General features: G+C 32.8%; 2 protein-coding genes and 1 pseudogene across 3 annotated transcripts; 2 read left to right on the top strand and 1 right to left on the bottom strand.

The window, feature by feature from the left end:
• The first annotated feature begins 5,637 nt into the window (after positions 1-5,637).
• LOC111295290 (peroxidase P7-like) lies at positions 5,638-7,376 on the top strand. Its single transcript, XM_022888721.2, has 4 exons — positions 5,638-5,902; positions 5,996-6,187; positions 6,350-6,515; positions 6,737-7,376. The coding sequence occupies exons 1-4, from the start codon at positions 5,693-5,695 to the stop codon at positions 7,120-7,122; spliced, it is 954 nt and encodes a 317-aa protein (XP_022744456.2). The 5' UTR covers positions 5,638-5,692; the 3' UTR covers positions 7,123-7,376.
• A 101-nt stretch (positions 7,377-7,477) lies between these two features.
• LOC111295291 (peroxidase P7-like) lies at positions 7,478-9,454 on the top strand (annotated as a pseudogene). Its single transcript, XR_016327508.1, has 4 exons — positions 7,478-8,002; positions 8,089-8,284; positions 8,496-8,657; positions 8,878-9,454. The product of XR_016327508.1 is annotated as a peroxidase P7-like (transcript).
• An 804-nt stretch (positions 9,455-10,258) lies between these two features.
• LOC111294184 (sororin-like protein) lies at positions 10,259-13,757 on the bottom strand. Its single transcript, XM_022887396.2, has 4 exons — positions 13,330-13,757; positions 12,570-12,705; positions 11,620-11,683; positions 10,259-10,717 (listed from the first exon to the last, which is right to left on the bottom strand). Exons 1-4 carry the CDS (start codon positions 13,676-13,678, stop codon positions 10,574-10,576), a joined length of 693 nt encoding a protein of 230 aa, XP_022743131.2. The 5' UTR covers positions 13,679-13,757; the 3' UTR covers positions 10,259-10,573.
• Between the last annotated feature and the right edge of the window lie 655 nt (positions 13,758-14,412).

Raw genomic sequence — 14,412 nt, 5'->3', positions numbered from 1 at the left:
ATTTAACTTTTTTTTATATATTATAATGTACAAAATTATAAAAATACATATATTCTTCATGTTATCTACAAACTTTTTATCTTTACGTGAACTCTTCATTCAATCAAATAGTATTTTTTATCTTTCAATTATTTATAATTTATTTAGTGTTTAGGATATAAAATTCAATATATTACAATTCAGACGTAAAATAAGAGATTATATCAACACAAAAAATATATATATAATGTGCCAAGGACACAATGATTTTCTTGATTAGGTCATCTGGAGCAAAAAAATCACAACCCATGAGGAATAAGAGTGCTGTATAAGTTCTCGGGGATGGAGTAGGAGCAGATGATTCTTGATTAGACTTCTCTACTGAATTGGAGTAATAACCACCTTTTTTACAAGTAACCCACATAAATGATTCCTTCCTCTCGCGATAATTCTGCATTTTAAAGAGAAATGCATCACACTTATCTTTTGACCTTTGGGACGGCAGACCCAAATGCAGTTGTTCGTGACATCAAGTTTCTGTTTCAATATCAAATTCCTGAAAGCAGGGCTAACCCAAGTGAAATAGTTGTTTGACAAAGAAAAGTTTTCGAGCTTAGGAAGCTGGCAGACTATTTCAGGTAATATTTTTTTTATCTTTCTTCTTCTTATGAAGGTTCAAATTTCAATGACTTTATAATTATACAGTCTTCCATTTTCTGCCCTGTATATTCTTGACAATGATCTGAAGGCTACAGATGAGAAACGAAAACACAACAGGTTGTCTCAAAAGAATTGAAAGTTTTTCTTTAAATAATATTTTAATTATTAATTAATTTTTATAAACATCCATTAATCTGACCTTTTTAAGATCCCTAAACTTTAAATTCTAAAAAAAAAAAAAAAATTTACTTTAAAAGAATAGAATTAGCATCTAGAATTTTAAGAAACACAGGAAAAAGATAAATATATAACAACACGTGGCAGAAAACATTAATATATGCTTTGACTTGGATATTACTTCCACTAAAATACTTAAACATCATAGGCAATATATGCTTCTATTTTAGGCAGTATTTTTTTTGGCAGTAATGTTAGGCTTAGGCGCTTGACATCTTTTGCCGCACCATTTTTTTTTCCTTGAAGTAGCTCCTTCCGAAGCTGATTCTCCTGCCCCTTCATTTAAATTTGGTACCCTGGGTCATTCAGACTTCATATGGGATCCACAAGGCTTCCACCGATTTAGAAGTGGGTTTGACTCCACCGTTTTATAAATGGGTTTGAATTCGAAAAGAGAAATATTTTGAATTCAAGATTTAATTTAAGTAGTTTATAAAATTAGCCCTTGGCTTTCATATTATACAAACAAAAACACTACTCAGAAACTTTTACAAGTTTGTTCATAAATAAACTGTGATTGACAAAAAAATAATTATAGATAACTTGCCCAAAACTTATCCAATATCCACACATTTCTTGCTTTGGAGGTGGCCACTGTTAGAAAAAATAAATAAAATAATATAAATAATACGAAAAAAATTTTAGTTTTGAAGTGTAAATAATATTTTTTAAAAAATAATTATATTTTTAGAATATAATAAAATCTAAAATTCTTTAATTAAAAATGATTATATTAAAAATTTTATTTATAATAAATGAATAAATATAAATTTTTGTTTAAATGATTACAACCATATGTATAATTATGACTTATGTAAATAATTATCTATTAATATTCAAATAATTATGATTATTTATCATATGATAATTATATTTAATCAAATATAATTATTCAAAATATGAGTAAAATTTATATAAAAAATAAATCTATTTATCAATAATTAAATTTTTTTATTTTATATGAAATGCACTATATTTTAAACTATTAGAGCCGTAACACCTTTAAATAAAGTAAGTAAATAAGATTAGACGGTTTTAAGGGTAAATTAGAAAATTAAAAAAAAAAAAGGGACAATGGATGCCTAAATGGGACAAAAACCGTAACTTTGGGCCAAGTTGGATATATATTGGCATATGGCAACAACTTCTTGGGAGTCAGATAGTGGGGGCTGTGTAATATTTGCTGCAACAAACATCGGCCACCTGATGCAGGATTTCTCTCAAAAGCTCTTGCCTAGTTGAGTAGGCCGAAGGAGGGATAATTTTTTACGTCTCATAAAATTCCACTATTGCCCAAAATTCACATAGAGCCACTGTTATTTGTGATGAAATGGGCTGCTGTTACAATGATGAAAGCTGGAACAGAGAGGAATGAAGATGCTGTTATAATGATGGAAGCTGGCATAGCAAAGCAATGGAGCTCAAAGTCTGGTTGATCAGGGGTACTGCACAGAGGAGCTGAAGGTGGCAGATTCTAGAAAACGATTTCTTGTAATTAGCACGTGATGAATTGTCATTTTTTGCCCTATATATATAGGACAACAATGTACTGAAATGCAATATGAATGAAAAATTACAAGTTTCTGCTGTCTATTCTTTCTTCTTCCTGTGGTTTTTCTATTCTCTGCTTTCAACTTACTCTTAAGCCATATTTAGTCTTAGACATTATCATACCTAAACCCGTCCAGTGGTCGGATCAATCTATCCAATGACCTAACATTTAAACCGGATCGATTTTTTAATTGGATCATTTATGTAATTAAGTCAAACATTAACTTATTGGATTTATAAAAACACTCATCAGGTGCATGAGTTTTTTACTAGCGGGGTTAATTAAAATAATAATTTAAAATTATATATAACTTAATTTTTCATACTAATTATTAACTCTGTCATCATTTTCACTAAAATATTATTATTATTATTATTATTATTATTATTATTATGAATTAAAAAATAACATTTATAATATATTATAAGAAACTAAAAAATAAGAGAAAAATCTTTGTAAGTTTGGCTTTCTTTTGAATTTTTTTTTTTGAAAGATTCTTTTGAAAATTTTTAAATGATAATAAATATTTCTAGAAAATTTTTAAATGATAATAAATATTTCTAGTTCTTATATCATAATGTTTAGTTTATACAAATATACAAAATATTTATATAATTTATAATTTTTATTAATTTAACATGAACTCAAATGATCCAACAATTGAATCATTTGACATTAAACCCAGAGCTTTGAACAGGTTGGTCCAATTCTGATAATTACACATAAAATCTTGTAATTAAACTTTTAGACCCAAAATTCAAATCTGATCCCAACGTTATATTGAATTTTTGTAAATTATATATATGGTAACTTAATTTGTTGGTTGGTTTACTAGTTTTTATTTTGGATATAATGATTATATTATATTATATTATATATATATATATATATATATAGAGAGAGAGAGAGAGAGAGATTTTAAAAGTTGTTTGGATGTGATTGAAATATTTTGCTTAGGCAACTGGATTTTTTTTTAATTGTTTTAAACTGTTTTATAAAGAGTGAAAGTGGGAGCTGTCTATTAGAATGTAAAGGATATTCGAGTTAGCAACTTTTCTTCTTTATTCAAAACAATAATAGTACAAAATAATAATAATTTCGAGAATTTAGCTTAATAGTACGTGAAGTTGAATTTTCCTTTTTTTTTTAAATATAAAATCCATTGACGAAGCTAAGTTAATTAATTAATTAATTGTAAGCAAACAACAATAGGGCAAGGAATTGCAATTTGAAAAGAAATTTGATAAACTCCGTGACTGAGTACTCAAATTTCAAGATGTACGTTTTCAACACCACTCATTAATGGCTGGCCCCTACCTGTTCCGTATTAAAATTTGATTGTGACATGATTTTAATAAAGTAATTAACTAGCATATCAAGATTATCTTACCGACCGAATGTCACACATTTCAAACTTTTTAAAGAAAATACTTTATATCATCTATATATATATATATATGATCATTTTCTTTCACCAATGTTTATTTTTAAAATGTAACTAGAATGTTAAAATTTAACGAAAAATTAAACAAGTATACAAAATAAAAAAAAAAAGGAGTAACGACATTCCTTGGGAAGCAAACTAAACAACGATGTCATTTGGTTAATAAAATCAAAGAATTAAATAATAATAATAAAGCCAGGGCATCACCACACTGTTTTGCTTATGGCCCGATGAGGAGGTAAATTGTCAAAAAAGGTTTTTCTTTTTGCAAAGCTGTCAAAAAAGTTGATGGTGATGGTAAAAGGGTCCGGAGATTCCCTATTTTGGTGAATAAAATAGTTTTGGGTTCCAGTTGTCTGGGGGCCACATTTTCCCTTTGATTTTTACCCACTGTCATCTACCAGAGGAGAATAAAGCTATGGGTTTGAAGCTTTTTTCTACGTGTATAAATGCTATTGCTTCCTGAATAAAGCCATAAATGGTGAGGAAATGAAAAGGATTGAACAATGAAATTGAAATGCCAACAGCATTGGTTCTGTAGCCAGGAAGGAAGGAAGGATATGATCAAAAACCTGAAAATTCGTAATAATTGTTGAGGGATTTGATGCATTGATCTGACTCTCTCTGTCTTTCACGTAGCTTCTGCATGGGCAGCTACCTATTGCTGTCTTTTGTAGATGTCACTTTGTTTTTGAGTTGTGATGCATGATCATGGTGCATTTCAATGCAAAAAGGAATTGAAAGTAGAATAAATGAATGTGATTGATTCTTAACATTTCAACTCTGGCTGTAACTTTGATTCTTTCAAGGTTGAGGGGTTCTCACTGTTTTGAGTCTTTGTCAGTTTCAATTTGTTTATTTTCTTTTGCGTAATTGTTTTAACAGCTATGGAATTAATAGAAGGCTAGCAGGATATTCCTGCAAACTCTTTTGGGGTGAAAGAAATTTTCAATTATCCAAAAACAGATATGAACTCTGCTCTTCCAAGCTTCCTTTGATTAATTCATATCAACACCAAGTACATTGCTGTTAGAGTTAATATCAGAAATTCTGTTTAAAAATGGCCCCAATGGCTATCATGAGAGCCACAGTAAAGTACACAGATGCTTTCCTGTTTCGCTGGTTTCATAGAAGCGTCAAAAGGTAAAAAATAAGGCAATTATTGAGACATTGATGTGAAAGTTCTTTGCCTTGTACTCGACCATCAAGGAATGTGAAGTGTTACCAATGAGTGTTTTTTTTTTTTTTTCGGGTTCTCTAAAGTGGATAATTTGAGCACCCTTAAGCAAAACAGATTTTTATTCCTTCATGGCCTATTTGTCAAAGAAAGCTAAGAAGACTAATAACCCATTATTTAGGAGGAAAAAAACAGGTTTAAGTGTTCCATGACTAGATCATAATCAATCAAGACAGGAAGAAAAAACCGCTAAAATACCAACTTTTTTGTATACTAATGAACTTTCCAAGGAAACTTCGCCTTATTACGGGTGAAATTTATAGGAAAGGAATGATCTTTGGTACAATGTAAAAAGAAATTTTGCTAAACATACACTAGAAGAAACAAGTTGCCCTTGCTTCAAGGGTTACTCAAAGTCTTATTGAAACTAATAGAGTAAAGACTGTAAACTCTATAAAAACTAGTTATCACCTTTGCGTATGAAGCTAGGTATTTACACTACCAATCACTAAATTTCTGTGTATAAAGAAGTATTTGTCCTTTATGAAAGTATCAGGCTATATGAGGCTTTAAGGTGGTATTACTATTGGTCTAGTTTAGGAAGGCAAAAACACTATTGTCTTTAAGATCTTTTCAGAACTCCATGACTTCTTACTTGTTAATCCTGCTGATCTTTATTGTTGCTGATGCATCTGTTGAAGGCAGCCATGACAATCTCTCCTCAAACTACTACAAATCCACTTGCCCCAAAGTACTGTCTATTGTCAAAGCAGGAGTAGCAGCTGCTATAAAAAAGGAACCACGCATGGGGGCATCATTGCTCCGGTTGCATTTCCATGACTGCTTTGTTAATGTGAGTATGGTTTCACTTTCATAAGACTTGTTTATTTTCTAGTCTCAATGCTTTTTAATCAATTAAAGTGAATTGGATAACGAAAATGACCAGGGCTGCGATGGATCGATACTGTTGGATGATAATGCCACCCTTATAGGTGAGAAGACTGCAGTACCTAACAATAACTCTGTTAGGGGATTCCATGTGGTTGATGATATTAAAGCTAAACTAGAGAAAGCATGCCCTGGAGTGGTATCCTGTGCTGATATTCTGGCCATTGCAGCTCATGACTCGACTGTCATGGTAAGTCCCCAATTAAGTGTATCTGAAAAGCACAATTATCAGCAAGTTATTAATTTCTAGTTCCAATCAAGTCAGTTGGTTCGGTTGGATTGCAGTTGTTTCATCATTTATATAACCTTTTTTTTTTATTGGGGTGATATTAATGCCTTTTATCATTTGCAGTTAGGTGGTCCATCATGGAAAGTAAAGTTAGGGAGAAGGGATTCTATCACTGCAAGCAGAGCTGCTGCAAACAACTCCATTCCTGCACCCACTTTCAATATAAGTGCTCTCCTTTCAAGCTTTGCTGCTCAAGGACTCTCATTGAAAGATTTGGTGGCACTTTCAGGTAATGATACTCTAAGTTCGCATATGCTGCACCATTTCAAGAATGATCAAGAAATATGTCAACAATACAAACAACATATATACTTTCTCTAAATTTTGTAGCAAAAGGAATGCTGACAGAAACATAAAAAGGGAGCCAGATGAGCATTCCTTTTCTTTGATTAATCTTGTAATCTAAAGGTATATTACTTAAACAAATTATTGGCTCATTTTGAATGGCAGGTTCACACACTATTGGCCTGGCAAGGTGCACAACATTTCGAACACACATCTACAATGACTCTAACATCGATGCCTCATTCGCCAAATCCTTGCAGCGCAAGTGCCCAAAAAGTGGAAAGGATAATGTGCATCAACCTCTTGATTTCCTGACGCCAACTTCTTTTGATAATTTGTACTTTCACAACTTGTTGAAGATGAAGGGTCTTCTCCGTTCCGACCAAGAGCTCTTTAATGGTAGTTCTGCTGATTTTCTAGTAAAAAAGTATGCTGCAGATACTTCTGAATTTTTCAAGCACTTTGCCAAATCTATGATCAAAATGGGCAACATCAAGCCTCTCACAGGAAGTTCTGGAGAGATCAGGAGCAACTGCAGAAAAGTCAATTGAAAATTTCCTGAAGAAAATGTAATAAGGAACTGTTTCAAATTATGTGTCCAGAAGAACCGAAGCAACCCTTTCCATCACAATTGTCTGTCTCATATTCAGATCTCAAAAAAAAAAAAAAAAGAAAAAAGAGGCGATGATTTAATAGGGTCTTTCACATCACTGCTATAGGATATTAATAACTAATAGAAAAGCTACTTCATGAGATATTGATTTTATGCAGTGAAAATTTACTTTTAATTTCCTGATTGCTTAAACCCTTGAATTATGTGATTATGATTATTATTATTAACACTAAACTATATGAGAAAGTAAACAGTGTTTCACCCACTACAATGATCAGGCTGCATTAATCTTGACTGTGCAGCCTTAGTTTTTTTTTTCTTTTTTATTGGTAAGATAAATCTTACTCAAGGCACCATGTACTCTGAAGGAACCTCAGGCTTTAAGCAAAAAACCTTTAAGGAAAACTAAAGGCAATAAACAAAAGGAACTTGCCAACCACCGTTACCTTCTGCAATCCTTCCCTCTCTCCATTTTTGTGAAAATCAAAACCTGCTCGAGTTACACACTATAAAAGGACATGATTAGATTTCCAATCAGTCGTAATTGTGCTTAATAATGGGCTAGAAATCACTATTGAATTGTTTTTCTTGCATTATATACAAGTGTTTTCATGGCTTGTTATCATTCACCGTTTCTTATCTTGATTGCTGCTGTTGCTTCATTTCAGACAAATGGCCAACTCTCCCCTGATTACTACTCATCCACTTGCCCACAAGCATTTTCTATTGTTAAGGCAGCAGTTGCAGCTGCTACAAAGAATGAAACACGTGTAGGGGCATCTTTGCTCAGATTACACTTTCATCACTGCTTTGTCCATGTGAGTATAGGTTCAATTCGATTGATAATGCATGCTGTTCCTATGCTGCTGCTGAATTAACTTAAGTGAATTTTCATGATGAATAGGGCTGTGATGGATCAGTACTATTAGATGATAATGCCGCATTTATAGGTGAGAAAACTGCAGTTCCTACCAATAACTTCTATAGAGGATTAAACTTGGTCGATAACATCAAAGCTCAAGTGGAGAAAGCAAGTCCTGGAGTGGTATCCTGTGCTGATATTTTTACTATAGCAGCTCGTGATTCGGTTGTTCAGATTAGCTTCACATCATTCAGCTACAAGCCTATAAATTTAACAACAAATAATTTGAAGAGAAAAAATGAAGCCTGATTTTTTCCTCTTAAAATTTAGTCAGAGGTCCCAAGCTATGAAACACTGATTACTACACTTGTTCTATTGTCAATTGGAAGATATTTCAAAACTTACATTATATTTTTGTGTGAAGATATTTCTCTGGTGTTTGCGGCTAGGGGGTCCCTCATGGAAGGTAAGGTTGGGAAGAAGGGATTCTACCACTGCTACCAGAAGGTGCGGCAAATGCTTCCATCCCGCACCAACCTGTAATCTAAGTGCTCTTATTTCAAGCTTCTCTGCTCAGGGTCTCTCAGTGAAAGACCTAGTAACACTGGCTGGCAATCCATTAGTTAGCCAATGTCATAAAAAGCCGATATCACTGAAGAACAGAAACTACATCACATTTACTAGCTCTGGAAAAATAATGTTGTTTTCCTACCCTCTTTTTAGACCAAAGTCATCATTCATTTTTCTTATGAACAACTACATTTATAGCATCAATTTTTCTTGGAATTTATCATGCTATTAATGGGTGTAATAGTTCATTTTGGATTGCAGGTTCACACACCATTGGCCTGGTCCAGTGCACATCATTTCAAGCACACATCCATAATGACTCCAATATAGACACCTCCTTCGCGAGCACATGGCAGCGTAATTGCAAAAGAAGTGGGAATGATAGTGTGCTCGCGCCCTTTATGTTCAGACGCCAACCTATTTCGATCATTTATATTACAAGCATTTGTTAACTAAGAAGGGTCTACTTCATTCTGATAAAGAGCTCTTCAATGGAAGTTCTGCTACTGCTTTGGTTAAAAGTTATGCTGCCAACTCTTCATTATTTTTCCAGGAATTTGCCAAGTCTATGATTAAAATGGGAAACATCAAGCCTCTCATAGCAAGTGCCGGGGAGATCAGGACCAATTATAGAAAAGCAAATTGAAATTTGTTTTCATACTTACAGGAAATTATAGGATGTTTAAGGGAGTATGTCTGTTGATCTTGACATCAATTCAGGTTCTTTAAAATGTTTGAAGTGAATTAGTTGTTTCATTGTTTGCACGGTCAGTTGTTTCATCGTTTGTATACTTCAAATTTGTCTTGATAAGAACCCAAAAAAAAAAATCTCTTTAGGATGAACTCAAACTCTAGATTTTTTATTAAGAATTTTTCGCACTTAAAAACTTAATTTTAAAATCAATTTATAGATTAGTTTCCTAACTCAAATAAGTGTCCATAATTTCTAAATGATAAACTAATTAATAATAAATTCAAATAATCTTAACTACTTATACTAATAAACATAATTTTAAAAAATAATAATAAATCAAGACATAACTAAAGTAAATAAAATATATATCCTATGCTTGAATTTAAAGACTAAAGATGCGTAATTTTCCTCTTTCTCCTCTCTCAAAACAGAGTTAAGATTATCCCTTAATATTTCCCATAATAGCCCATCTTGGAAAATTTGAGCCAACTTGAGTGCTAGAATTCATCTATTCAGAAATGAATGGGTAATGTTTACAGAATCCAGTTGAATAAGAAGATCAGAAAAGCAAAGTAACACTACTTTTTTCTTTTCATAGAAGTGGACAAAGAAAGCAGAAATTTATGCAAATAATTAGAGAATAGTTAATGTTTGCTTTAAATGAGCTACAGTAGCATGCCCTGAATTAATGAACTAGGCTCACTTAGCCCCCAATATGGGGTAAAAAGTTTCTTTTCAGTAGGCTCCGTCACCCCAACCAAAACCAGACAGATCGAATCTTCTCACTGCACGAGGCAAATAAGTTCAAGCATCTGATTGGCACATCAAGATTGCTGCTACTGTAGCCTGATTATTGGTAGTACAACAGCCAAAACTTGGATGGTATCCATGATTTTTGTCAGCACACGCAGATTTGATCAGCAGTTCATAGCAAGATGATATCAATAATTCACAATCGCAAAGGAATCAAGTCCATTTGTTGAGGCCAGTGTCGGCAGAGTACGCCTTGTATGAAATACAATTTTGGTAAACGTAGAAAAGTAAACTCTCAAATACAATTAACACTGCAGTAACCTATGCAATCATGGGGAAGACAACAACTAGGTACACTAGACTATGATGGGGAAGACTATCAAGCATCGGATATGGCTAAGTAAGGTAGTTATTACACCAAATTTGTCGGTAAACTATATACGGAGAATATTACAGGGTTAGAGCACCTAAATTGCATTATCCTAAATGATTCAATTATATACTTTTCATCTATTCCAACTCATCAGCTGATGCCACCTCCTCTTCCAGCTCAAATGCATCAACTTCTGCAAAATAGGCTCTCTGCCTGTCAATGAAATCTTGGGGCAAGTCATGCTTGGCAGCATTTACCTCAGACTTCTCTCGGTGTTGCTTCTGTGGTGACATCAAAATCCATTAATCTCAACTCAATACATATTAATCACATTATCTTTACGGATGCATATGCTTATGACAAAAAAAAAAAAAAAAAAAGCTTGAAAGAGACGAGCATTATATGACTTAATGCAAAAGCAAGCAGCAATATATTATAACTAACAATATAACTAAAGCAAAAAAGAAAGCAATTTGCAGAAAAATAAGTGGCATGATATCTTTGTTTTGCTTCCGGAAAGCATATGCTTCATCCAGTTTTTATTTTAAATTCCACTCCGAAGCTGTATGCAAAAAGCAAGACTGGTCTAAAATGCTGTGGAGTAGTGGTCCAATTCCAGCAGAAAATAGATGACAAGTTCACATAGCATGGACAATAACAAACATTCCTGACATGTTAATGCTCCAACAAAAGACAGAATGCAGTAATTTTGGAGTGAAATTGATTCCATGAAGTGAAAGGGGAATACTTCATTGTTGCAGCATTTATTGGTACCACAACCACAGGTAACACCAACACCCCCCTTCTCCCCCTTCTTCTTTCTTGTTTTTCCGTCCCTACTGGAATAAAAAGTTTACAAGTTACAAGAAGGAAGTCACTGCCACCAGCCAGTAATTTTGAGTTAATAATTGTTCACCAACCGTGTCCCAAAAATTACCAGCTTGGCACAAATTGAAGCAATCAAGACAAGGTAAAGCAGTGTGCACATATGCATCATTGATCAACACTTTTTAATGAAATTATAAGGTTTTATATAAAAATGTGAAACATTCTAAAGCTAGAGAGCTTTCAAAAAGGAAATTGTCTTAATGAAGGCCAAAAAATTCCCAAACCAAAGATCAATAGCATGATTATTCATTCAATACAAACTAAATTAAGAAACTAGGAGAATTTTTATACAAACCTTTTTATGTGCTATTGGGCATGATTTGGAGAGACCAATATCACCATCTCCATCTTTTTTTTCCCTGTATTAAAGACAAGGAGAAACAGCATTAATAAAGGAGGTAAACCATGGAAATATTCGATGGAAGATCATCATAATCTGACCAAACATTATGCAACAGAGATATTCTGAATTAATGAAACAGAGAACAAGAATAGTGATGAATATAACAGAAATTATGAATAAAAAAGAGTAGAGAAGAATAAGTATCTGATATACAAGACCATAATCTTCAATACCTAAATAGAACATGCTATCACAACATAGAATAATTCAAAGACCTTAAACTTTGATTTCCCAAGCGTTGTGTTCCAAATTCATTTTCTGAGTGTTCAAAGCAAACTTGGCTCAAAAAATGTCATGACTTTAATTGGAAACAGATGTTAAAAAAATGAAGAAAACACAGGCATCTAAAGCAAAAACTGTTTTAAGAGGAAACAATAGTCTTTCATTCTCATTAGCTACCATCTCCTGAAAGACTCAATTATGAAAGGATATGGAAGATATATGAATGAAATTGGACACAAAAAGACCATTAGTTAAACCAATTTAACAATTATTTTTCTAATATCCAAACATATGGTCAAGGTATCAAAAGGCCAAACATTTGGTAGTCCTCATCTTAAAATTGTTGCCTAAAACCTAACCATCTATAGAGTTGAGAGTGAATGCTGAAGATCACTTCCACCCTTTATTTAATGGCATATGGCTACTTACAACAGTAAAAATACCATTTGAATGCATCAGTGACTACCATACCATGACATCAATAATCAATCCACTTGTTCTTTTAATTACGCTTACAAATTCTAAGTATCCTTTGCTTTCTAGAGTCATCAAAGACTAGTTATCCAAGGACAAAGTACCAAACCAACAAGAAATGCACAAACTGATAAAAGGAAAACCACCTTAAGTCTGGCATTCTCATTTCAAAAAAGCAACTGAAAGGCTCGGCAATTTCCTTCCCTTTACTCTTCCTTTTTTCAGCAGTATGTCTCCTGTTGTAAACTGTACAAGGCTCAAAATCCACACAATCACCAATACCTAAAATCATAACCATAATGTAAAATCCATTAGACCAACAATACATGCACAATACAGAAAACTAGGGACAAAAAAATGGTTGAGAAAACATAGATCACCTACTTCACCTAATTTCCACACCATAGAGTGTATTTCAACTATAGTTTCTAAGAAACTGAGTAGTTCCAAGCTGAAAAACATTAATCGAATTCGCACAATTACTGTCTAGAATCTAGATAACTAGATTAAATCAATGATATGTAGCTTGCACTGAAAATGAAGTAAGGGGATCATTCAGCAAAACTACTAGAAACTAAATTAATAAAATCAACATTAATTTAAATTCATAGAATTATTGTAGAAGCAATTTGATACAGTTTAAACTGACCATAAAGTCAAAACCCACTAAGTTCTATTGCAGAAAAATGTTATTTAATTCATAAAAAAAAAAATTCACCAGAACAATTTTAATAAAAAACCCACAAAATCCATTTTTGTAAAATAATCAATTCATTAGTATTAAAACAACAAATTAACATTCGTCAGAAACCAAAAACCCTAGACAACACAGAACTCCAAAAGCAAACCCCTATTAAGAAATCCAATCAAAACCCAGAACAAAGTCCGAGAAATCATGAAAATCACCCAAAACAGAAGGCGTTTTTGGTGGCGGAGACAACATTGAGCTAGGGTTTGCCCTGTTAATTGGACCTTTTTTCTTCTCCCTCTTCTTGTCATTGTGATTATTCTTATTGGCGGTGAATTGAGTGGCAGTAAACTTGGAGTTAGAATTAAGATCAGTATTGAGATTGTTGTTGAGAAGGGATTTAAGAGGCAAAGAGAGAGAAGATTTGGTGGGTGGTTTGAGTAAAGAAGAAGAAGAGGATTGTGAAGAAGGCAGAGATGATGGGACTGTATTGCTGAGATCAGTGAAGGGTTTCCTTTTTCTGGTTCTTCTTCTTGGTGTTGTTGTTGGTGATTTTGTTTCTTCCATTTTTTTGTTGCTTTTCCAAGAATTCTCAGCTTCGGTTATCTCTTCCAAAGTGCAGTGTTGAAGATGGTTTTGGGTTGGCGGGAAATTTATCTTCCATTTTTTTTTTTGTTATTGGGCCATGAAAATGATCTAGGAATGGACAGAATTGTTGAGTCGGGAACCATCAAATATCTGGGGCAGCCGAGGATTCAGTAAATTGGGTTGCAAACAGCTTTCATCGATTCATTTTTTTGGGTTCTTGTTTTTGGATTCATTTTCATGGGTTCTAAAATAAGTTTTAAAATTTTGCCTCAAATTGGGCCCTAAAGTAAAATTGGACTTCCCTAACCAAAATGACGTTTTTTGACTGAAGACTATGCTTTGTGGAGTCTCAATTTATATATTTTGAGGATGGTTTATATTTGATATATTGTTAGTGGAATGAATTTATATAATGCCAGTGAATTATGACATTTTATAAATAAATAAATTAAAAAGCTTTGAAGTGTTTAATAATAAATATTCATAAATTTTAAATGCTTAAATTTACAAAACTAAATATTAAAATTTTCTATTCTACTTTATTTTTGTCACACTAAATCTTCCAAATACAGACAAAAACTGACACAATAAATCAATTCAAAACCGTGAAAACTAGCAAGAATATGACAATTTAATAATGTTCTTAGTAAATGAATGTTGACCCTTCACTGATCTCTTTAGTTTTAATGTTTGATATACGCAAAAATTGCTTC

Source organism: Durio zibethinus, chromosome 14, assembly GCF_047325235.1.
Source record: "Durio zibethinus cultivar Kanyao isolate XHJ-2024 chromosome 14, ASM4732523v1, whole genome shotgun sequence".
Taxonomy (NCBI): domain Eukaryota; kingdom Viridiplantae; phylum Streptophyta; class Magnoliopsida; order Malvales; family Malvaceae; genus Durio; species Durio zibethinus.
The sequence above is the reverse complement of the archived record's forward strand: the minus strand, read 5'-3'. Positions and strand labels throughout refer to the sequence as shown.

Bases quoted from the DNA above. Each gene is read 5' to 3' on its own strand.
- LOC111295290 (XM_022888721.2), top strand. From the start codon at position 5,693: ATGACTTCTTACTTGTTAATCCTGCTGATCTTTATTGTTGCTGATGCA. The intron at 6,188-6,349 runs GTAAGTCCCCAA...TATCATTTGCAG, and splicing joins CTCATGACTCGACTGTCATG to TTAGGTGGTCCATCATGGAA. The intron at 6,516-6,736 runs GTAATGATACTC...TTTGAATGGCAG, and splicing joins AGATTTGGTGGCACTTTCAG to GTTCACACACTATTGGCCTG.
- LOC111294184 (XM_022887396.2), bottom strand. From the start codon at position 13,678: ATGGAAGAAACAAAATCACCAACAACAACACCAAGAAGAAGAACCAGA. The intron at 12,706-13,329 runs GTGATTTTCATG...TTATGATTTTAG, and splicing joins AAAAACGCCTTCTGTTTTGG to GTATTGGTGATTGTGTGGAT. The intron at 11,684-12,569 runs GTGGTTTTCCTT...TCTTTAATACAG, and splicing joins ATGAGAATGCCAGACTTAAG to GGAAAAAAAAGATGGAGATG.